This window comes from Chrysochloris asiatica, unplaced genomic scaffold (assembly GCF_000296735.1).
Source record: "Chrysochloris asiatica unplaced genomic scaffold, ChrAsi1.0 scaffold00094, whole genome shotgun sequence".
Classification (NCBI taxonomy): domain Eukaryota; kingdom Metazoa; phylum Chordata; class Mammalia; order Afrosoricida; family Chrysochloridae; genus Chrysochloris; species Chrysochloris asiatica.
The window spans coordinates 3,424,459-3,448,925 of NW_006408612.1; the positions used below are offsets into that span (position 1 = coordinate 3,424,459).

Below are 24,467 nucleotides of genomic sequence, written 5' to 3' on the forward strand. Positions count from 1 at the left end.
ACCGCTGACCTTAAGGTTCGCAGCCCGATTCGTAACCACTACGCTACCAGAGCTCCTTTGGAAACACTATACAGGGTTGTATACAGGGCCTGAACCACTCTTTGGAAACACTATACAGGGTTGTATACAGGGCCTGAACCACTCTTTGGAACACTATACAGGGTTGTATACAGGGCCTGAACCGACTCTTTGGAAACACTATACAGGGTTGTATACAGGGCCTGAACCGACTCGATGGAAACACTATACAGGGTTGTATACAGGGCCTGAACCGACTCAATGGAAACACTATACAGGGTTGTATACAGGGCCTGAACCGACTCTTTGGAAACACTATACAGGGTTGTATACAGGGCCTGAACCGACTCAATGGAAACACTATACAGGGTTGTATACAGGGCCTGAACCGACTCAATGGAAACACTATACAGGGTATACAGGGCCTGAACCGACTCGATGGAAACAAGAAACAATACCAATCTGCCTTTTAGAAAAACGACAGATGTAGAGCAGATTCAACTAGCCTTTACTGAGTTCTTATTATGCGTGAAGCCCAGTACCAGACCATGCTTCCATGTTTTCTCATTTCATCCTCACTACAGTTCTGATGGTGATTGTATGGCCATTTTCTAGATGGCAAAACTGAGATTCAGAGCTGAACTAGTTTCCTTTGTCCAAGTCTCAAGCTTCAAAACCAGGACTCATTGATTCCCAAGTTCAGTGATCATTTCATTCAATCGTTGATTCAGTCCACAAGCATTCATTAAAGCACCTACCGTTTGCCAAGTACTACTTTGTTCTCAGCCTTAAGGAAACAACAATGAACAAAATACACAAAGTTCTTTACGATGGTTACTTTCCAAAGTTGCATATTACAAGTACACATACAGTAAGTCACATGCCCCTAGATCACATCTAGCTTGCTGTTGGGTTGACACTGACTCCATGTGTGTCCCCATCGAGATCAGAGTTGAACTGTGCTCCACAGGGTTTTCAGTTGCTGGTATTTTCCAGAAGTAGGTCACCGGACTTTCTTTTGAGTCACTTCTGGGTAGACTTGAAATTCCAACCTTTCGGTGTGCAGCCAAGTGCATTAACCATTTGTACCCCTCACCCCAGGGACTTCCATATAGAGAATAAGAAATTTTCATTTCTTATCACTGGAGGTAAGAAATGACAAAGACAAGAGCTGTGTGGCTAGTTGAACCTTCTGGGATGGCTCAACTTCGGGGGAAGTTCACTTAGGATAAAACGCTAATCCTAAACTTTTGCTTTATCCATTCCACTGGCCTCTAGGAACTGGAGTGTCCAGCCTTTGGCCCGGCAGCCTTCCTTCCCAGTTCTTGCACCTGTGATTCAGACGCAGCCAGCCTTCAGCAGTCAGGCCACTTTCCCTTGAGTCTAGACATGACTTCAAAGCCCCTTAGATTTGAGTCCAAACCTACTTTCCATCCTAGTATTAGTAGCTGATTCACACAAACAACATTCTGAAGTCACAGTGAAAAGACAGAATGCAAGTTTCAAATTTACCGTGAAGGAAGTATCTTTTTCTCATGGTTAGCAACTGTGATGTTTTGTTGTTAAGTGCCGTTGAGTCAATTCTGACTAATAGCCACCTTGTATAGGGTTTCCAAAGAGCAGCTAGTGGGTTTGAACCACCAATCTTGCAGTTAGCAGTCCAGTGCTCATCCTACAACACTACACCAGCACTCCTCAACTTTAATGGAACCTGTGAAACAATACCTAGTCTGTTCTATAACAAACCTTCCTAGTAGTCAGATTATGTTGTTGTTGTTGTTAAGTGCTATAGACTCGGTTCTGACCCATAGCAACCCTGTATAGGGTTTCCAAGGCGCCAATGGTGAGCTTGAACCACAGACCTTGTAGTTCAAATGGCTTTGCAGTCTGGCGCATTAACCCACAGCGCCACACCAGGACTCCATATATGCCTCAAATTCCAGAGTCTTCCCTAAAATCAGAGTCCCAAGAATTACAAAATCTTCTTCCTCTTTGGATCACTTTATCAGCACTCCATGCAAACCAATGCCGTTCTTTTTAATTTTACCTTGAATCAAGTAGAAGACCCAAACTGACAGTTGATTGGATACATTTCTATTGACTTCCTCTTAAGAGAATGGGTCTTGAGAGTGCTTTCCTTCTATCAGTCTCTCCTTCCTAAGCCATCTATAAGGATAGGTTGCCCATCTCGCCCTTTTTATGTTGATGTTTACTAATATCTATTTAGGATGATTGAGCCCAGGTGTGGAGCTATAGGATCTGCTGTGGGTTAGCTGATGGGCTGCTAACTGCAAGGTCAGCAGTTCAAACCCAGTAGCCATTCTTGGACACCCCATACAAGGTCGCTATGAGTTGGAACTGACTTGACAGTACACATAAACCACATATAGGATGGTTACATTTGGATGTCTTATTCTTGAGCCCTGAAAGGTGATTCTTTTTGGAGTATATTACCTTTATACACAGTTATTATATTAAGGATATCAAAGGTTCAAAAGGGGGGAAATCATGTGTCACATGCCCCAGCAAGAAGTTAGCCCCTTCCATGGGCCTCGAAATCTCACATGACCTGTGGGTGCCATTGAGTTGGTACCAACTCATAGCAACCTGATGCACAATAGAACGAAACACTGCCTGGTCCTGCGCCCACCTCATAACTGTTGCTCCATTTGATCCCATTGCTGCTGCCACTGTGCCCATGCATCTCATTAGGGGCCTTCCTCTTTCCCGCCACTTTACCAAGCATGATGTCCTTCTCCAGGGACTGGTCCCTCCTGATAACATGTCCAAAGTATGAGAGGCTAAAAGACCTCTTTTTTTAAAATTTTTTATTATTTTGTCCCTTAATCTAAGATGTGATTCTGTTTTTCCAAGGGTTGACTTGTGTTTGGGAAATTCCATCAAAATATGTCATGTTTGGTGACAGATAATGGAAACTAGAAGTCAGAAGCCATAATCTGACCATAGCTCTATACTGCTATGATTCTTAACCTCTGGAATATAAGTGTTATGTCTACTCCACACCCTATGACACAAATTAATGAGCTGTTGGTAATGGTCCATGAACTCTGTTGGAAGCCAGCGGTATGACTTCTGTTTTGTGTGCTGCTGTTTGAGTTTCTTTCTGCTTCTCACCCCATTAAGTCACTGCTATAGCATGAGCTGCTAATCTCACGGTCAGGAGTTCGAAACTACCAGTTGTTTCATGGGAAAAAGATGAGGCGTTCTGCTCCTGTAAATATTTACAGCCTCAGAAACCCTGTACAGGGTCGCTATGAGTCGGAACCGACTCCACGGCACATAACAACAACAATAGTATGAGCAGCCTCCCCGAGTGTAAGTCTCCCCAATAATCGGTATACTGGAGGCCTGCTGTCCATTCCAAAGTAATAAGGGACTGTGAACAGGGAAGAAACCCAGTGGTTTCATCTACTACAGGTGACCCAACTACAGACTTGTGTATTCTGACTGCAAGTCTCGTGTGCCCTAGGGTGGAGAGGCACCCAGGAGATCTCGGATTATCTTGATCCCATCTGCTCTTTTGAGTAAAGGCAATTATTGAAATAAAAGCCAAGTGAAATTGCTTTTCTATTCTTTAGCAAGACTCTTTCCATTAATGAATTCTCAAAGTAGAAGAGGAATATTTTGACAGTTCATATGTTTGGATCAGAATGAAGAATAATTAGGTATCGCTATGTGCATTAAGTCTCCTAATGTGCAGATATTGACTAATAGGAAGAGCCCGGGGATCTGAGGGCTTCTCAGTAGGTTCTCCTTGAGAAATAATGTGGTGCCAACCCCAACTGTAGGCATCCCAGAGTTTGGGTCCATTGTAGAGTTCTGAGTAAGGAGCCTGGGTTGTAAAAGTGGTTTGCAATCAACTGCTAACCTAAAGGGTGGAGGTTCAAACCCACCCAGCAGCAACTCCCTGGAAGAAAAGCCTAGTGACTTGCTTCCATAAAGATTACAGCCAAGAAAACTCTGTGGCGTAGTTCTGTTCTGTAACACATGAGGTCACAGAAACTGGAACTGGAGAAGGTCATCTTTTCTCCTCTTTTATTGGACAGCTGTGGAAACCAAGAGCCAGCAGTTAAAGCAACATTCCCACAATCACACAGCTGATAATTAGCAGGCCTGGTACTACATATCAAGTCTCCTCCCAGTTCAAGACTCTTCTCACTGGTTCCATTCCAGTCACAGCTGTATCTTTCTCCCCCGGGATCCCTTAGCTGTTCTTGTTAGGTACTGTAGAGTCAGTGACCCTGTGCACCATCCTTATAGAAAGCTGGACTCTCACACTGGACTTTCAAGGTGGCAGAGCACCAGGAGTCTCCTCCAGTTTAGACTAGAGAGGAGGTCTCAATGAACTGCTTATGCTTAGTGATGGGAGGTGAACAGGAAGTGAGTCAGTGTTGGCTGCTCCGTGTCCCTCTCCTTCACTCCACGGCCCCTTGAGATTCGTCCCTAAAATGTCAAGACTCCATTTCCTCCCAAGCCGTCATGCCACAGACACCTGTCTTTCTCTCTCTTGCCCCACCAAAAGTTTCAGTATTCCCTAGTGTGTGTGTAGAATTTCAGATTTCCTAACTAAGACATACAAGGGGGCTTCAAAAATTTCTTGGAAAATTGGAATGAAAAGATTGTGAAAAATTTCCATGACGTTTGGGAAGCTTCCCTCATATAAGAAGCCCTAGTGGTACAATAGCTAAGCACTTGACTGCTAACCACAAAGTTGGTGGTTCAAACCTACCCAGCAGCTCCAGGGGAGAAAATACCAGTGACCTATTTTCATAAAGATTACAGTCGAGAAAACCCCATGGGAGCAATTCTAGTCTTTCATATAGGGTTGCTATGAGTCAAAATCAACTCATAGTTAGGTGACACCTAACAACAATAATTAATGTGTTTATAGCTTGTCCATCCCTACCAGTTTATTGTGTGTGTGTGGGGGGGGGGAGGTGCATCTGAGAGATTAATGTGTGAACACAGAAGATTAGAAAGCATTTGGAACTCTTGAGATGACAGGCTCTGTAGAAGTGGTAATGCTCATTACACAGAACTTTTTTCCCCAAGTAATTTGCATCGCTAATTACTTGTTTCTCCCAACACCCCTCCAAGGAGGATCAGTAGTATTACTTGAAAATATAAAGTGCTATATAATTTTGTACTTACACAGTGCCTTCTATGGAGCATCTCCGAGTGCCTCACAAACATTAATTCATTCCTCACGAGGCCCAGGTGGAGGAAGTGAGTACTTTGCTTGTCTTCGTTTTACACTAAGAGTTTCCGAGATGGGCCAAAGATGAGAGAGTTTCTGGCCCTGCCACTAGCTTGCCAGATAATGGTCCCCCTCTAGTGGCCCTTTGAGTCTCCCTGATGTTGCAATTTACCATGCTCTTTTACTTAGCCGGCTTCACTTAAAAGGTTCTCTCATGAGCCAAATGGGTGTGTTTTTTTGTTTTTTTTTTTTGGGGGGGGGGGGGGGAGGGGGTTGTATTAAGTGTTTAATGGGGCAGTGGTGGTTCCATGGTAGGATTCTTGCCTTCACACAGGAGATGTGACTTCAATTCCTGGCCAGCGTGCCCCATCCAAAAACCCCACCTGTCTGTTAGCCGAGGCTTGTTTGTTGCTATGATGCTGAACAGGTTTCAACAGAGTTTCCAGACTAAAATGGATTAGGAATAAAAGGCCCAGAAATCTATTTCCCAAAAAAACCAGCCAGTGAAAACTCTGTGGGTCACAGCAGCCTGCTCTGTAATCTATCACGGAGATGGCTCAAGACCAGGCAATTTGTTGTTCCATTGTACATGGTTGCTGTAAGGTCAGTGGTTCAAATTCACCAGCCGCTCCTCAGAAACCCTGTACAGGGTGACTATGGTTGCTATAAGGAGCTCTGGAAGTGTAGTGGTTATGAGTTTGGCTGCAGTTAAAAATTCCCAGCCATTCCGCAGGAGAAAGATGAGACTTTCTGCTCCCACAAAGATTTACAGCCTCGGAAACCTTATGCAGGGTCGCTATGAGTCGGAACCGACTCCACGGCACATAACCACCACCATGGTTGCTATGAGTCAGGGACCAGCTTAACAGTCGCTAACAACAGCCACGTGAGCGTTTCAGAACCTGGGGCCACTCTGTGTGGTGCTCTGTGTACAGTGACACCGTTTGGGAGGGTCTTCTCTCAACAGCCATCTGCCAGAGTGTCATTTCCCATCCCCTCTGCCCCCCTGTTCTTAGACAATGCTGTGTGGGCACTGAGTTGGTGGACTGGATGACGCAGCAGACTCAGTGTGTTCACTCGCGGACCCAAGCTGTCGGCATGTGGCAAGTCCTGTTAGAAGACGGTGTTCTCAACCATGGTAAGATGAGCCACAGTCCCTGGAACACCTTCAAGAAATGCTAAGTGTGTTTCCTTGGGTAAGTTGTTTGCTCAGCTCCCAAACAGGCAAGAAAGAATTATGGTCCCTGTAGGGACCCTCGGAGCTCACATGTTCATCTAGCAATAGAAATGCAGCAAGTGGAGCTATTGATTGCTGTGTTCCACTGTTGTACCTTCCTAACTTAGGAGAATGTATGAAAGGCAAATGAAATTGCAGCCCGAGTGCATCAGTTCCAATTATGTTTATTAGTTTTCATTCATGGTTCATTGATAGTGTGATTAGATCTAAGCATCATAGCGATCCTGATGCAGGGCAGAATGAAAAGCAATGAAATGTGAATTCTGAAGCTGCCTTTAAACAGTGGTCTCATCTGGGAGAGCCAATCTGTATACCCACAGGGTGACTGCACTTCAAATCAGGAACGGGCTCTGCAGTTGGGTCTGTAACTTTCCAAGACTGGCAGAAACTGGCCGAAGTGCTCGTGCCATTTGTTTTAAGACCTCTTTTCCAAACTGAGAAGATATTAAAATCACCCATTAAATTTACAAACACTTGGGCATCTAAGGCTATTTGGCTAGTGTTTCTCATACTTGAATGTGCATACAAATCACTAGAGACTCTTGTTAAAATGCAGAAGTCTGATGCAGCAGGCCTGGAGTGGGTCCTGAGATTCTGCATTCTTAACAAGCTCCCAGAAGATGCTGATGCTGCTATCCTAGAAACCATGCTTTAAGGAGCAAGAGGAGCAAGAGTCTACTACATCCCTTTATTTTTTGATGCTCCACCAAGGAGTTCTGGTAGCGTAGTGGTTACGAATTGGGCTGCGAACCTTAAGGTCAGCGGTTCGAAACTACCAGCCGCTCCGCGGGAGAAAGATGAGGCTTTCTACTCCCGTAATGGGTCGGAACCGACTCGACGGCACTTAACAACAACAACAACAACCAGGATGAAGGGCTTTAAGACATAGATAAAGGATTCTGAACGGGGTTCCCTGTATCCTATCAAGCTCTACATCTTGCTAGGACAAGAGAGAAAACTTTATCTTCCTTCCTTCTTTCCTCTCTCCCTCCTTTCCTTCCTTTCTCTCCTTCCTTCCTTTCTTTCGTCTCAGAACTGGAAGAAACTTTCCATTAGATTCTTCTAGGAGTATATCACCTAGAAGTTTGGCCTGGCCAGCTTTATTAAAACAATTAATTTTATACGATTTTTTTTTTAAGTCCAAGCAGAAATATTTTTAAGCAGTACCTATAGAAAGAAAGAACTCTTGGTGTGGTGCTTGTAGGATCAACACTGGTCAGTGGTTCAAACCCACCAGCCACTCCTCAGAAACAGGGTCAGTAAGAATCAGAACTGACTCAACAGAACTTAACAACAGCATAGAAAAGCATGAATTCTGACTTTGCCAACATCAGTGCTTATTTCAAGAGTCTATACTTTCAAACACCATCATGAAGCTTGATCTGGCAGTTGGCTTTTCCCCCTGTGTTGGTCCTATGTCCCACATACTAGATAATGCCACTAAGATGATCCTTGCTAGTCTAAGAGCTCATCTGGGGAAACTTGGCAGGTCCCCATGAGGTGGATGTGTCAGAGCTGGGTGTGCAGGGCTGCACCAGGAGGGCATGTCCTGCAGCTGCACAGCCGAGTGACCCCATCCGTCTGCTCTAGTCAGTGGGGTGGCTTGTGCCAGGGGCAGCCTGTGACTGTAATGCAGAGGGGTGAGTGCTGACACGGGCCTCTATGTTCCCCTTAGTGGATCAGGAGCACCACTTCCAAGACAAATATTTATTTTATCGATTCCTGGATGATGAGCAGGAGGATGCCCCTTTGCCTAGTGAGGAGGAGAAGAAGGAGTGTGACGAGGAGCTCCAGGACACTATGCTGTTGCTATCGCAGATGGGCCCCGACGCCCACATGAGGATGATCCTCCGCAAACCGTGAGTAAGAGCGACTGCTCAGACCGCCCGCCTGGCATGCAGCACTCCTGGGCAGAGAGAAGCAGGCTTGGTTCAGAAGTGCTGCCTTTCTTCTGGAGTCAAACGCTGCAGTGATTGTCCCCAGGGCGTTCGCCTCTTTTTTTTCTGATTTTTAGTCAGAGAGCTCCTTCCCTTTTGCATGACTTTAAGCTATTGAGATTTGAGTCCCCATATTAGGTGAGCTTTGGTCAGTGGCAAACAGAAATTGCTCGACTTCTCTGTCAGACCGTGTCTGCTCCTTTCTTCCTAACGCAATAGGGCAGAGGTCATCAGAATAGGCCCTGTGCCTATTCTCCCCTTCATTTGTTTATCCATTCACTGGTTCATTTGTTTATTCATTCAGCACATCCTTTTACCCTATTCGGAGGCTTCTCCTCTTCAGCTTAAAGACGCATTCGTACACACCACCAGGACTCCAGTAATACTTTCAAGGCCTCCATTCAACCATTGAGGCGGTCGGTTGCTCTCCTTTCATCCCAGCTGAAACGCCCCTTACCTTCATCACCCAGCCCAGTAGCTGAAGTTGATGATGCTGAAGTGCTTAATCAGATCAATTCAGAGAGAATGTATTGAGCCCCTATGATGTGCAGGGTACCCGGCTAATTTCTGATTGCTGTGGGCATTGAAAGGAACTGAAGACATGATCCCAAACCCAATAAGGGATGTCCTGGCATCGGGCTCTGAAACTACACAGGCTTGTGTTTCTTGGCTGGAAATGATATCGCCCTCCACCCAGCAACGAGTGCCCGCCAGCTGTGGCCATGAGCTGAGTCACTGCCTTGGCTGCCTCTGTTGATTACTGGGTCTCAACAACAGAGCTCAACCTTACGTTTTTGTGCATCCACTGATCACTTTCCGAGAGGGGTGTATCCTGCAGGTCAACTTTTCCAGTGCCTGTCCCTCTGAGAGTAAATTGTTGTCTTTCCTCAGGAGTCTTCCCCTTTAATTTGCCCGCACTCAGTGCTGCAAAAAGACTTTCCAACATATTTCATTTTTATCACACCATGTTCCTTTGCCAACATGTTCGCTGGGCTCTGAGTGCCCTCAACCATGTTTTTCAGGCCTTTACGCATCCCAGTTGGTACCATCATCCTTTCTTCACAAATCTTTCTTCACAGATTTACAGGAAAATCCAAAATATCAAGTAGAAAAGTCAGGACTTCTGTGACTGAAACAGGTGTGGGGTCCAAGAAAGCTGCCCAGCTAATTTTATCCTCCTTCTGTTCTGTAGAGGAGCCCTGGTGGCGTGATGGGTTAAGTGCTCAGCTGCTAACTGAAGGGTCAATGGTTTGAACTAACATCCACTCCATGGAAGAAACGCCAGGTAGTCAGCTATGGTAGAATTTGGAAACCGTATGGAGTAGTTGTACTCTGTTCTATAGGGTTGGATGAGTCGAATCGACTCAATGCCAACGGTTTGGGCTACTTTATTTTTTGGGTTTCTGTCCTGCAGGATCATAGGTGTGGAGCTGGAGGGTCACAGGAGAATCAACAGGAACAACATAATCGCAGGGTTGTTGACCGCCCAGAAATTCTTCACAGAAATATTGAGCTAAATCTTGGATTCTTTTGGGCTGTTGTCACCATGAATTATGCACAGGTTTTACCAGTATTCTAAGATACATTATTTTGGGTACTTTTGGAATTTTCCTATTTTACCAAATTTTATCAAATTTGGTAGACATTGGAATTGGGTTAGCAGTTCGATTTCTGCCTCAATACTTTTAGATTTTCTTTTCATTGGAATGCTAGCACCAAGAGATGGGACAGTGAAAGATGAGAAATCTCTAACTCAATATACCCATACATACACGCCATGTTTTTTTAATCCTCTAGTAATCTTTGGGGCTTCTGATCGCATTATATAAATGTCCATATAAAGAGTTGCCAGTATCACAGTTATCCTTGAAGAGACCCTACTGAATACCTTGCCCTCAGAAATAGGGGCATATTTAAAGATTCAAGAAATGTCAACCTCTCACTACCCACTGCCAAGGCATTAAGAAAACGTGGAGGACTAACCTAAGACCAGAAGGACTAGATGATGTCCTGCCACCACCCACTAAATGCTCTCTAACTGGAATTACGGTAGAAGGTACCGGATAGTACCAGACAGAGTGGGAGAAAAAGGCAGAACAAAATTCAACTTCATTAAAATACCAGACTTAATGGGCTCATGGAGACAGGTGGAAGCCCTGATACTAACGCTCTCCGACCCCATTCTAAGTCAGAACTGACGTCACTCCTTTGAGCCACATAAGTAGGACTGTAAAGCGAACACTAAAACCCAGGAGGAACATCCTCCTCCAAACAACCAACCGTGTGAGACCAAAGGGTCAGCATTTGCCCCAAAGCAAAGTTACGAAGGCAGGGAGGGTAGGAAAACAGGGTGAATGGAACCCAGGAACCCAAGGTGGAAATGGGGAAAATGCCAACTCTTTGTGGGAATGGCACAGAACAATTTGTATCTAGATGGCTGAGCGAGAACCCCATTTGCTCTGTAAACTTTCCCCTAAACCAGAATAAATTGTAAGAAAGAAAGAAATGCGGAGGCATGAGACACGTTGGCTCCATGTCGACCTGGGCAGGACCCCTCCCCCCAATTCTTCAGCCAGCACAGCTGCATTTTATACTAGTCACCACCGCCAGAGAGGTTGCAGAACTCTGATAATTACTGGGAAAGAAATAACACAATATTCTTTGATGAGAAGATTACTTTGAGAATTTGATTGTATAATGAAGATGTTGCTTTGAAAGGTACTTCCTATTGTTCTGAATCTGAGACTCGCTGGCAAAAAAAAAAAAAAGTGTCACTTGTTTTGACAGGCTACTTAGAAAAATTCTCTGTTTATTACATTAACTGCGGCATTTTAACTGTCAAACTATGAAAGAATGTTCTGTAGTTTAAAAAACAGAATAGAGCTTCAGGGGAAATTTTTTGGAACACTCTTGTTGCTATTGGTATTGAAAGAAACACACATACATTCTGAATGTGAAATTAGCTTTTTATGTGGTGGCAGATAGAGTGACTCACAATGCCCGTCCTGGTTCCGCAGGTGCAGACCTAGATGGCATTTGGGGGCAAGTGCAATAGAACAGTGACAGTTTGACAGTATTGTTGTTGCAGTGCCGAGACAGGGCCATCAAGCCTAAAATGAGCTCTCGGAGGTTATTGTTTTGATATTGCTTTGTTTATAAGTCTAAAAAACAAGAGGTTACCCTACAGAAAAATTGATATAATAGAGACCCTTACCAGGAAAATGTGCATTTTGGCTATCTTTGAGCAAGTTCTTTGGATGGGGTCCTGAAGCAAAAGGATGTGGAGTGAGCAGGTAAGCTTGTTATAAATTTGAGCCGGATAAAAAGAGGCTTCAAGAAGACAAAGAAGGCTCATGCCATAGAAGCCTCCTAACCCCCTCTTTCAAGTACAGGGAGACATACCATATTTTTACGCAAATAACACACACATTACACAGTTTTTACAAACCTTGCAACTTCCTGTTCATTAGTTTTCTGTGTTCTATGCATGTTATATATGTGTGTAGTGCTGTTGATGTGTGCACACTGTGTGAAAAGAATAAAGTAATGATCCATTGTTTAGAATGGTCAAAGACCAGCCTAAAGGTAAGCAGGAAATACTAGGCAGTATTTTCCAAGTCTACTTTGAGGTCTGGAATTCTGAAATTCCCTAAAAGCCTAGAAGCTTTTGAGAAAGCAAGAAATAATGTCAGCTGGCCTGGGTAGAGAGAAAAAAATACATATAAATAATGTGAGAAAATATTTGGCAGGTTTAGGAGTCTTCCAAATGAATTGGAAATCACGTTTTTTCCCTGGTCCCTCTTGCTCCCGGGTAGGTGGGGGGTTCTAAAGTGACCCACTAAGACTCTGCTTCTCAGTCACATATGAACAATAAGCATTCACTTAAAAGCTCTTTATTGCAAAGTGAAAGTACACTTCAGAGAGAGAAGCAGGTCTGTCTTTGTGAGTGGAGAAGGCCTGGTCGAATTGGGGAGCATAGACTAGATTAGGTCACAGCAAAAGTACACTTCAGAGAGAGAAGCGGATCTGTCTCTGTGAGTGGAGAAGGCCTTTTGTTTTTTTTTTCTTTTAAGTTTTTATTGTGAATCGAGTGATAGTTTACATGGGAAAACATCAGTTTCCCCCTCATCATTTCATTGCAATGATTACAATCTCCTCCGTGCATCATCATTCAATAGTGTTTGCTTCTATTCCCTCTGTTTTTTTGTTTTGTTTTTTGATGTACACAAAAACACTCAGGAATATATAGTAATTTAAACAACCAAAGGGCACGTTCTGCAATCCTGCCTCCTGACTGCCAGCACACAGCCTTTCTCTTTCCATGAGTCTAGAGTCCTCAGCTCTCTCCATGTCATCATCTCTGCCTCTATCTTTGGTGTCACTGCTTCTCTGGATAGGGTCCCACATTTCGCTCATGCTCTTCTTCCTTGATGGTCTTAGGATCCTCTATTCCTGAAATGTAAGATTAAGTACTTCCCCCTTTGTGTTATAGAACTTCTACCTTTACTGTTGTGACAGTCACAATTAGTCATGATAACATTTACTCACTATTGATTCATAAGAATCTTATCCCCATATCTTTTCACCGTGGAGAAGACCTTTTGAGATCGGGATACACTGGCTTATAAAAGTATGGAATCTCTTCCTCTAAGGGTGGGCTAATACATATTGATTAGAAGGAGTGGTATGTTGAATATTCATCATTTTTTAGTAAAAGGGCGCAGGCGTTTTGGAAATGAATGCCTTCTGCAGTTGTCAGCTTTAGGCGCTATCTTCATGTGTCGTCTGCCTGCAACCAGCTGATTCTATTAGGGTTTCAGGTTCTGATATCCTTATCTCTGTCTCCAGCCTATTTGTATCAGTGTTAGCATTCTTGTTGGACTAGAGATGTCCTCCTCTCTTTCAGGGCAAAGAGGGTGGATATGAAGCCAGGGTAAGAGAGGCCCAGGCCTCAGGGATTCTAACTTGTCCCTGACAGGTTGGAGATGAAGAAATTGGAATTAATTTATTTCATGTAGTAATCTAACATTTTCTAACATATGCCATGGATCATACATTTTATCTAGGAACATGAGAAATACAAGAAGGCTTCAAAAAGTTGTGGAAAAATGAAAATAAAAGATAATGGCAAATTTCCACAAACTCTTTGAAGCCCTTGTACTAGTGTAGGGATGGAGCTGGGGATTGGTCCATTAATTGACCTCACTAATCTGCGACTGCCCATGTAGAGCAGGTTTAAGACAGCTCATGACACTGGTCCAGAAGTCCCTGGTGGCACAAACCTTTAAGGGCTTAATTACTAACCAAAGATTGACAGTTCGAAGCTATCCATTACATCCATTGACAGGCTTGGTCATCGGTTACTGAAACATTGAACATCCTGCGGAGTGCAGTTCTGTCCTGAAATGCATGGGGTTGCCACGAGTCAGAATCGATTCCACAGCAAGTGGGTCTTTTTGGGTTTGATGCTGGTCCGCACACTGGCTCCACAGGGCACTGAGGAGCTGTGGCATTTTTATTAATGAGAAGAACCAGCTTTAATTGGGCCTTTATTTGTCCAAGCTGTTTTTGAGGGTGTGAAATTTGAAATCTTGATAATTATCGGAGGATTTTCTTACATTGGGATCCCATATTGGTAAGCTTAAAATCAGTGTACTTAGGGTTTTGTGTTTTGTTGGGTTATGCCACAAAATCATTTAAAGTTAAGAAGTTCATCCTTAGATACAAATCAGAAGGAAGGAGAAGCATAACCAAAAGTACGTAATCGTCATTGACTACGAAATTCCCTGTGAACCCTTCCTTCACTGCATGACAATCTTTGCCTTTGTTTTTACTGGAAACATTGCTGTGCTTTAAGCAATGCTTATAAACTTATCTAAAGAAATGGTTGCAATAAATGGGTCATTTCTTGGGTTTGCATTTGACTCATCCCTATAAAATACAATATTACCATTCATCCCTGAGGCTTACATGCCTAAGAAACCAACCATTCCATTGCTGCCTAGTAGGCCTCAGATTTAGGTGGAGAAGGATGGAGATAGTTGCCCATTTACAGTTCAGGATTCCTTATAAAATTACTCAAGTTCATAATGATTTGTTATTATTTAAAGCCAAGCTTTTTTTGTACAAAACTTGGAAAGTATTGAAGAAGTTCAAGAAGAATTTTAAAAAGTACCATTTGCGAGTCCTGGTGTGGCACTGTGGATTAATGCGCCAGACTGCAAAGCCGTTTGAACTGCAAAGTTGGTGGTTCAAGCTCACCAGCGTCTCCTTGGAAACCTAATCAGGGTCACTATGTGTCGGAACCGACTCGACGGCACTTCACAACAACAATAACAACAATATCTGCGATCACATCTTCCAGACGTAATTACTGTTAACATATGATAGTTTTTCAGCTCATAACTTTTTACAGTAAATAATATATCATGACCTTTTCCCTTAACCCTAACTATTCTTTAAAGATGGGATTTTTTCATTGTTGCATAACAGTCTGTCCTCTGACCATTCCTCGGTATATGCAATTTGTAATTGTTCTACCAATATCTGCAGAGGATTCTCAAGTCTCTTCTTCTTCTTTTTTTTTTTTAATAAAAAGTTTTTATTGTGAATTTAGTGAAGTTTACAGGGCAGATCATCAGTTTACATTCAACAAATAATATGCTTTATTTCATTATAATGATTCTAATCCCCTTCATGTACAATCAGTTAACAGTATTTCTCTCTATTCATTTTAGCTCTTTTTTTTTTTTTTCTTTAAACACTCAGACATGTATAATAATTTAAAACCACCAAAAGGCACATTCTGCAAGCCTGCCTCTTGGCCACCACCTATCAGTCCTTCTAATTCCATGAATTTAGAGTCCTGAGCTGCTCCCTTTTTCTGTGTCCCCATCTCTGCCTCCATCTCTGGTGTCGCTGCTTCTCTGGATAGGGTCTCGCATTCCACTTAGGGTCCTCTGTTTACTACTTTAGTAATCTTACTAACCCTTTTTGTTACAAAACTTCTACATTTACAATTATGACAGTTGCAATTTGTCATGATAACAATTACTAACTATTGAATCATAAGAATCTTATCCTCATCTCTTTTCACTACACCCATCTAGACAGATGAAAACTATTCAGTGAGTACTATATCTTCCCCCGCATACTCAAACTAAACTCCCTCTGGAAAACTTGTAAGCCAGTCACTTCAGGCCTTCATCGCCCCCTCATTTTAGGTTGCCAATGTCTAAGTTGCCTGCCCCTATCTACCCTGTATACAGAGGGGATAGCATTGATACTTGATATGATGACAAGACTCCTTCCCTCTCTGTTGGTATTTTGAGCTACTACATCCATGAGTATAGGTCAAGTTCATCAAATTATAGCAATTTAGCCTTGTTTCATCAAAAATTATTATTATTATTATTTTAATCTTCCTCTAGTTGAGTTTGGATTATCAAGCCATTGAGGCTAGGTCAAATGGGTACTATCTGTAAGTGTGGGTGTTCTTGTGCATCTCCCCTCACTTCACCTCAGCTGGCTGCTTCACTCTCAGCTCTAGCCTTCTGTGGCTATGTCCTTGTCCATGGGTTCATGTGTCAAGTCCTTTCTTCTTAAGAGCAACAAAAATAATATTTTAGTTCTTGTTCTCCTAGAACATAGAAAGAGTTCCTAGCCTAGCCTGGAAGAAGAGACCAGAAAATATCAAGAAATTTCCTGCAGGGAAGCATAAACTATTTCACCTGGGAAGTGCCCATGCCAGGAGAGCTAGCAGGGTCACCGTGAGAGTTCAGTGGAGGCCAGACTGAGGTGGGTCTGCTGTGCTGTTATTGTACCTGGAGTATATTCTGTTGCCATTTAGACTATACCATTAAATCATTGAAACAATGTAAAGGAAGGAATGGTAAAGTCCAATTCACAGTAGGTAGATTTCTCTGCTGTCTGTGGAGAATGGATTGGGGGAAGCCAAGATTAAAGACAGAAAGTTTTATGTGTTTTTAGAGATTAAAACGAATTGTGTTTGGAAATTTAATAAAAATATTAGGTTAAATGAAATGAAAATAGTACTGAGCACAAAAGCCTTGGTTTCTTGTCTCACTTTACAATTCTACCAAGAAATCACCCAGTATCTCCAGATTATAATTTTGATGCTATAAAGTGAATTTGCTAATCCTTGCTTACCTTCTCCCTGTTTCACAGGGGCTTGTATGTAAATAGAATACCAAATGCGATTGTATTTAATCACAGCAACATTTGTGCGAGGCACTGGACTGGACACCTTACAGGCATTCTCTAAGGCAGTTATTGCAACAGAACTGCATGAAAGGTGCCAATACAATGGATCAGGAAACAAAAGCTCAGACTGACTTACTTCCCTGTGGTTGTCCAATAAATAGTGGACTCAGCATTTGACCCAAGTCCATCTGACAACAGAGCTTGTGCTCTCCCACCTGCCCTGGTCAAAAAGCATCCAACATGGTTCCTTGGCTTTATGCCTTGAACTTTGGTGAGGCCTGAGACCATGGAAATCTAATTTAAAAATAAGTGTTGCACATTGATCTAAATCAATCATTACCATATAAATCAGCAAGGAGTACAGGTTTACCATTTACTGTAGAACAAATGTCTTCTAGCATACAAGATAATGAGTTATGATGATGATTACGATTATTCTTCCCATGGCTACTTCAAGAAGTTGTCTAGGAATAATGTAATTCTGAAGCCTGCAGTTCTTTAGGGTTTTTTTTAATCTTATATCTTAAGCTCTGCTATGATTTATTGGCAACAGAATCCAACTGGCCATGTGAGTCTTGTTATTGTTGTTGTTGCAAGTGCCGTTGAGTCAGCTCTAACTCAGAGCTAGCCTATATAGGATTTCCCAGGAGTGGCTGGGGAGTCCTGATGTGGTGCTGTGGGCTAATGCGCTGGACTGCAAAGTCATTTGAACCACAAGGTTGGTGGTTCAAGCTCACCAGCTGCTCCTTGGAAATCGTATACATGAGTTGGAACCAACTCGACGGCACACAACAACAAATAGTGGCTGGTGGATTTGAACTGCCGACCTTGTGGTTCAAAAAGACCTTTCAGTCCAATGCATTATCCTGCAGCACCACACCAGAATTCCCCTATGAGTGTAAAGCTATAGAATCTGTTTTCAAACTGATTCTTTAGGAATTAACTGTTTTATAATTGCCTTATGATGAGAATTGCCAGATTAAAGCATTAATTTTATATTTCAGGTAAGTAATAAATGATCGTTTAGTGTAAATATACCCCGTGGTGGTGGTGTGCCGTGGAATTGTTCTGACTCATAGCGACCCTGCATAGGTTTCCAAGGCTGTAAAATATGCCCCATATGGTATTTTCATTTATGAAATCTGACAACCCTATTTCTGATCATGAATCTACTTCTCTTCCCAACTTCCTCAAAACGTCGCTGGAAATTTTAGTGTAGAGAAAGCACTGACAACTGCAAGCCCCATTATTGTTAGCAAAGTCAACTTACTCCCACGTTAACCCATTAGCCAGAACCACAAAGTAAATGTAAAAATTAACATTCAAATAGCTCTATATAGTTTAGGAGTCCTGGTATGGTGCCGTGGGTTGATGCTGGTTCGAGCTCACCAGCCGCTATATAGGATCACTATGAGTCAGAACCCTAAACTATAAGAAGCAACAGCAATATAGTCTATAGAGTCCTGTAGGCTGAGCACTGGACTGGTACCCACAAGGTCAGCAATTGAAACCCTCCAGCCTCTCCTTGGAAACCTGCAATAACAGCAACAATGTATCATTTATAAAGGAGCGCAGTGCTTCTCTAGGATATGTACTGGACTGCGAACCACAAGGTTGTTGGTCCAAGCCCATCAGACACTCTGTGGGTGAAAGATGAGACTTTCTGCTCCCACAAAGATTTATAACCTTGGAAACGCTATATAGGGTTGCTGTGAGTTGGAACCGACTTGATGACACTTAACAAAAAAACATATAGTTTATAAAGGAGCCCAGGTGTCACTGTGAACTAAGCATTGGAGTGCTAACCACAAGGTGGGTGGTTCAAACACACCATCTGCTCAGAAGGAGAAAGATAAAGTTGTCAGCGCCTGTAAAAAAGATTTTGTTTCAGGAACCCTAAGGAGCAGTTCTATCCTGTACTGTATGGTCCATGAGTCAAAACTGATTCAATGGCAGTGAGTATATATAGTTTATGTGGTTGTTTCACATACGCGTACATCATCTCTTCGAGCTTCAAAACAGCTCTGTGAATGAGGTGGCTAATGTTGTTACCTGTAATTTACAGATGAAGAAACTGAGCTTAATACCGAGTGTCTGATGAGCAAAATAAGACTGTCACAAAAGGACAACTACTGTATGATACCACTTTTATAACAAATCAAGAGTAGGTTTATACACAGAAAGCAGCGGTCTTTGATGGTTACCGTGGATGGGAGAGAAGGGAGAGAATATCACTTGCTAGGTAGCAGTGGTGTTGTTAAGTGTCGTTGAGTGGTTCTAACTCATAGCAACTCTGTGTAGGGTTTCCAAGGAGCCGTTGGTGGGTTTGAACTGCCAACCTCGTGGTTCACAGCCCAGTGCTGATCCTACAGTGCCACACCAGGAGTTGCATGTTAATTCTGAGGACATAAAAGGCAGTACGCAATATCAGGGAAGTCAGCACAACATAACTAAGGTAAATGAAGACACTGAAAGGTACAAAAGAATAAAGGACAACTGAGCTCTAGTAGTGAGGTGGATTACAAGCTGGGCTGTGAAACACAAGGTCTGCAGTTTGAATCTACCAGTCACTCCGTGGGAGAAACAGAGGCTTTCTGCTCCTGTAAAGATTTATAGCCTCGGGTTGCTATGAATCGGACTCCATGGAACATAACCACCAACAACCACCTTAAATGCTATAACATATACAATTCTGCAAGAACAGTAATAGCAATAAAAAAGCTAGGAAGTAGATATGTATATTATATAGGTATGAGAGGGCATATGGGAGTACATGTGCATGCCTATATAGGTGTAGTGTGGGCATTTGTTTATACATACTTGTATACACTGCATATATATTCACATATGTAGTAGAGCACATAGGGGCACCGTTATAGAAACTTCTTAGACATAACCGAATACCTCATGGAACTGAGATACTGAACTTGAAGAATAATGACCATAGTTTCTGGACAGCTAGGTCAATTGACAACGTAACATTGTTCATAAACATAACATTCTACATCCTAGTCTATTGAGTACTCGCTGGAGTCTTAAAAGCTTGTGAGCATCCATGTAGGATACAACTATTGGTCTCTTCCCGGCTGGTGCAAAGGAGAGAGAAGGAACCCAAAGACTCAAGGAAGCAATTACTACACAGGGCTCATATCTCATATTGTTGCAGGAAGATGAGGCCCGAATGGGAGAAAGAAATCACCCAAACACTAGTGATGTTAGAGGAAGAGGTTTTATTGCCCACAGAGCAGCGGTGGACTAACTTCCCAAAGAATCTGAGCTCCCTGAAACAGTTTTCGTATAAGCTTTATATAAGATTACATAGGACTGAGTGAGGAGACCACCATGGCACTTTCTCATTCATGGTTCCTAGATAAACAGGCTTTTAAACAAAGCTAAAGCTAAACCTGTGCTTTATTGACTACACAAAGGCTTTCGATTGTGTGGATCATGACAAACTGTGGACAACATTGCGAAGTATGACTATTACGGAACACTTAATTGTGCTCATGAGGAATTTGTACATGGACCAAGAGGCAGTTGTTCGAACAGAACATGGGAACACTGAATGTTTTAAAATTAAGAAAGGTGTGTGACACGGTTGTATTCTTTCACCATACTTATTCAAACTGTATGCTGAACAAATAATCTGAGAAGCTGGATTCTATGCAGAAAAACGTGGCATCAGGATTGGAGGAAGACTCATTAACAATCTGCGATATGCAGATGATACAACCTTGCTTGCTGAAAGTGAAGAGGACTTAAAACATTTACTGATGAAGATCAAAGAGCACACAGCCTTTGGTATGGATTACATCTCAATGTCAAGAAAACAAAAATCCTCACCACTGGACTAATAAACAACAATCTTATCAATGGAGAAAAGATTGAAGTTGTCAAGGACTTCATTCTTCTTGGAATTATCAATTATCAACACTCATGGAAACAGCAGTCAAGAGATCAAACGACATATTGCATTAAGCAAATGTGCTGCACAAGACCTTTTTAAAGTGTTGAAGAGCAAAGATATCATCAGCTTGAGGACTAAGGTGCGCCTGACCCAAGCCATGGTGTTTTCAATAAACTCATATGCATGTGAAAGCTGGACAGTGAATAAGGAAGACCATAGAAGAATTGATGCCTTTGAGTTATGGTGTTGGCAGAGAATATTGAAAGTGTCATGGGCTGCCAAAAGAACCAACAGATCTGTGTTGGAAGAAGCGCAGCCAGAGTGCTCCTTGGAGGCCAAGATGGCCAAACTTCTTCTCTCATACTTTGGACATATTGTCAGGAGGGAGCATTCACTGGAGAAGGATATCATGTTTGGTAAGGTGAAGGGTCAGAGAGAAAGAGGAAGACCCCCAATGAGATGCATTGGCCAACTGGCAGCATCGATGGATTCAAGTGTGGCAACAGTAGTGAGGTTGGCCCAGGATTGGGCAGTGTTTTGTTCTGCTGTGATAAGGTCATTATGAGTCGATACCGACTTGATGGCACCTAACAACAATAACAACAAAAAAGTGTTAGTTTTCTTGGTGTAACCTAAGCCACAAATTCCAAGAAACTGTAACATTCCAGTCTTATGGGCACGGGACCTCCTCCTTCAATATGTACATGAACCACTGCCTCCTCTGGCCTGAAACCAGAAGAACTAGCAGGTGCCCAGCTACCACTACTGACCACTCTTACCAGGAGCACAATGGAAGACCTATTAGAATGGGAGAAAAATGTAGAACAAAACTCGAATACATTAAAGAGACTAGACTTCCTGGACTTAGCAAAACCAAGACTCCCTTTTAACCCAGAACTGAAGCTATTCCCAGAGGTCCTCTTTTAGCTGAATAGTAGATTGGCCTGTAAAGTAATAAACTCCAGTGAGGAATGTGCTCCTTTGAACAATCAACTCTACAGGACCACGTGGGCAATATTTGCTGAAAGGAACAATGAGAAGGCAAGGAGAAGCTGAGACACGGATTCATGAATGCGGCAAGGCACCATAGGAATGGGGGCAGTGCTGACACATTGCAGGGGAAACAGCTAATCTCATGGAACAATTTATGTGCAAAGTGTTGAATAGAAATTTATTTGCTGTATAAGTTGATAAGCTTTCCCCTAAAACATAGTATGATGTTCAGGAAAACATATCTTTCTGAACCAGGGACTAAATCCATGTCTTCTTGCTCCAAACCTAATTTCATTCAGTTTTTAAAATTCCTTTTGCCAACAATATCCTTTCTTCTCTACTATATGGCATCAAGTTAGTCTCAGTGGTGGGTTTATGAAACATGCAGTAAAATGACCAAAGAGATGTAGATAATCCATCTATCCCTGATTAAGAAAAATGACATTTTGCTAAGGAAAAGTAATGCTATATCCATATAGCAGTTCCTCATAACACTTTTACATTTGCAGCCGTTCATATATGGACCTCTGGTGGCACTGTGGGTTTAGTGTTGGCTTAACTGCAAGATCAGTGGTTCAAACCTACCAACTGCTCTGCAGGAAGAAGAGTCTGCCTCCATAAAGATTTATACAGTCTTGGAAGCCATGGGCTTAACTGCAAGATCAGTGGTTCAAACCTACCAGCTGCTCTGCAGGAAGAAGAAGAGTCTGCCTCCGTATAAAGATTTACAGTCTTGGAAGCCCAAAGGAACAGTTCTGCTCTATCCTACAGGGTCAGCATGAGTTGGAATTGACTCAATGACAGTGTGTTTGGTTGTTGTTGTTTTTAAATAATCATTTGTGAGTATATATCTATATATATGTGTGTGTGTGTTGTTGTTGTTTGTTATTGATTCAGTTCTGATTCATAACAATACTATATAGAATTTCCAAAGAATGATTGGTGGATTTGAACTATTGACCTTATAGTTAACAGTCTGGTGTTTGCACAGCAGTACCATACCAGGATGAATATATATGGATATATATATATATATATAACATATACACTCATATATATCACATATATGCTTCTTGGAGGCCAGGATGGCCAAACTTTGTCTCTCATACTTAGGACATATTATTAGGAGGGATCAGTCACTAGAGAAGGATATCATGTTTGGTAAGGTGGAGGGTCAGAGAAAAATGGGAAGACCTCCAGCGAGATGGATTGGCAAAGTGGCAGCATCAATGGGCTCAAGCGTAGCAACAATAGTGAGGTTGGCCCAGGATTGGGCAGTGTTTTGTTCTGGTGTGCTTAAGGTCGCTATGGGTCAGTACCGACTCAATGGCACCTAACAACAACAAAAACAGAACCAAGAAGTTATACTATGTGACTCCATCCAAATCTGTATATTTTTCTCAATCTGCTATTAGATTTTTTAATGGGAAATACTTGTACCTTTTAAAATGCTTAATGTTAAAATTCTAGAGTGTTCTCCTAATCAATATTTTTGCTGGAAAAATATCGGGCATATTTGGTTTCTAAACATGCAAAACCTCAAACCAATTGGCCTATGCACATCTAGCACTAAGAGGCCTGAATTATGAAACCCTGATGGGGAGGACTTCGTTTCTCAGCGTTACTCATGAAGTTTAACTGCAGCTGTAGACTGTGCTCATTTCAAACTTCACAACACAGGCTGTGTTACACAGGCTCTGCTATCTGGCTAGAACACGTTCCCTATATCAAGTCAGCATGTGTGGCCTCGTTGTACCTGATAAAGCTAAAAATGCCCTTTTTTGAGTTGAAGACAGGTGAAGAGGTGGTAACAATACAAGTCACCAGCCTCCGAACAATTAACATGGGATAGAGGAACAAGAAAAAGAAATACGTTTTCCTGATTTTGTTCCTCACCACTTACCAGTTGCTGGGGAGCCAGTTTCAACTCATGGCTACCCTCTATGTGTCGGAGTAGAATTGTGTCTCATAAGATTTGTTTTGATTGCATTTTCTGACGTAGATCACCAGGCCTTTTTTCCAAGGTACTTCTGGGTGGACTTGAACCTCCAACTTTTCAGTTAGCAGCTGATCACAGGAACCATTTATACCATTCAGGAACTTTGTTAGACAAGGAGGTGAGTAACCTCACCACAAAGGGGGTGAAAGAAGTGAAGTCTCCAGAAGCTTTCAAAATGATCCAAGTTTAAGAAATGATTTGAAAGCAGGAGAATCAGGTGGGTTGAGGTGGAATGTTGCCACACAAATTAAGCACTCTCACCTCCAAAAATAGCAGATGTTTCTGGGTAGTTTCCTCACATACCCAGAATACGTCTAGAGGAACTGGGTGGTTTGCTTTTTCACCCACATATGTTAACACTGCTGAGCTGCTTGGTGGCTGGATGAATCCCTCATTTTATCCACGTCCTGATAACCGAGGAGCTCTGTCTCTGACCTTGATAAATTCCTGGTTAAAACTGTATTTACCAGCAGCTTCCAATATCACCTGAGACCTCCCATACTTTAATGCAGAAGCTGTTTCTCCATTCTTCCCCCATTTATTATCTTGTCTGTAACTAGACATTGCTGCTAGAATGCATCCCCTGCAGAAACGAGACCTTTCCACAGCAGGATCCGACAAATCCACATCAATGTGACACCACGCAGATTTGTAAAGAAGCAGGGATGCCTAATATCTCTCCCTGTGACATCTGGAGAAGGACAAGTAAAGACCAGGTACATTTGTGAGCTGCCACTCAGAGCTACCTAGAGTCAATTCACTCCCCAGCCTTGTAGGTGACTCTTCTAAAGGTACCTGTGAGCTAGCAGCTCCTGCTTGGGCGAACGTTCCCTTTACTCTTGAAAGCCAAATTGCCTTCAGTGCTTGGGACCCTTTCATTACTGTTTCAACAGACTGGGGACATCTGCTGATTTGCAGAATCTCTTCTCCATCTT

The 24,467-nt window shown here is 42.5% G+C and overlaps 1 protein-coding gene across 4 annotated transcripts in view; it reads left to right on the forward strand.

The window, feature by feature from the left end:
* Positions 1 to 24,467, forward strand: part of RAPGEF4 (Rap guanine nucleotide exchange factor (GEF) 4) — a 411,578-nt gene that overhangs the window by 303,052 nt on the left and 84,059 nt on the right. For all 4 annotated transcript variants that reach the window (XM_006866643.1, XM_006866644.1, XM_006866645.1 and 1 more), the window contains 2 exons: positions 6,253 to 6,374; positions 8,149 to 8,332. In XM_006866643.1, the coding sequence (XP_006866705.1) occupies positions 6,253 to 6,374; positions 8,149 to 8,332 (306 nt within the window). The remainder of the gene's footprint in view (positions 1 to 6,252; positions 6,375 to 8,148; positions 8,333 to 24,467) is intronic.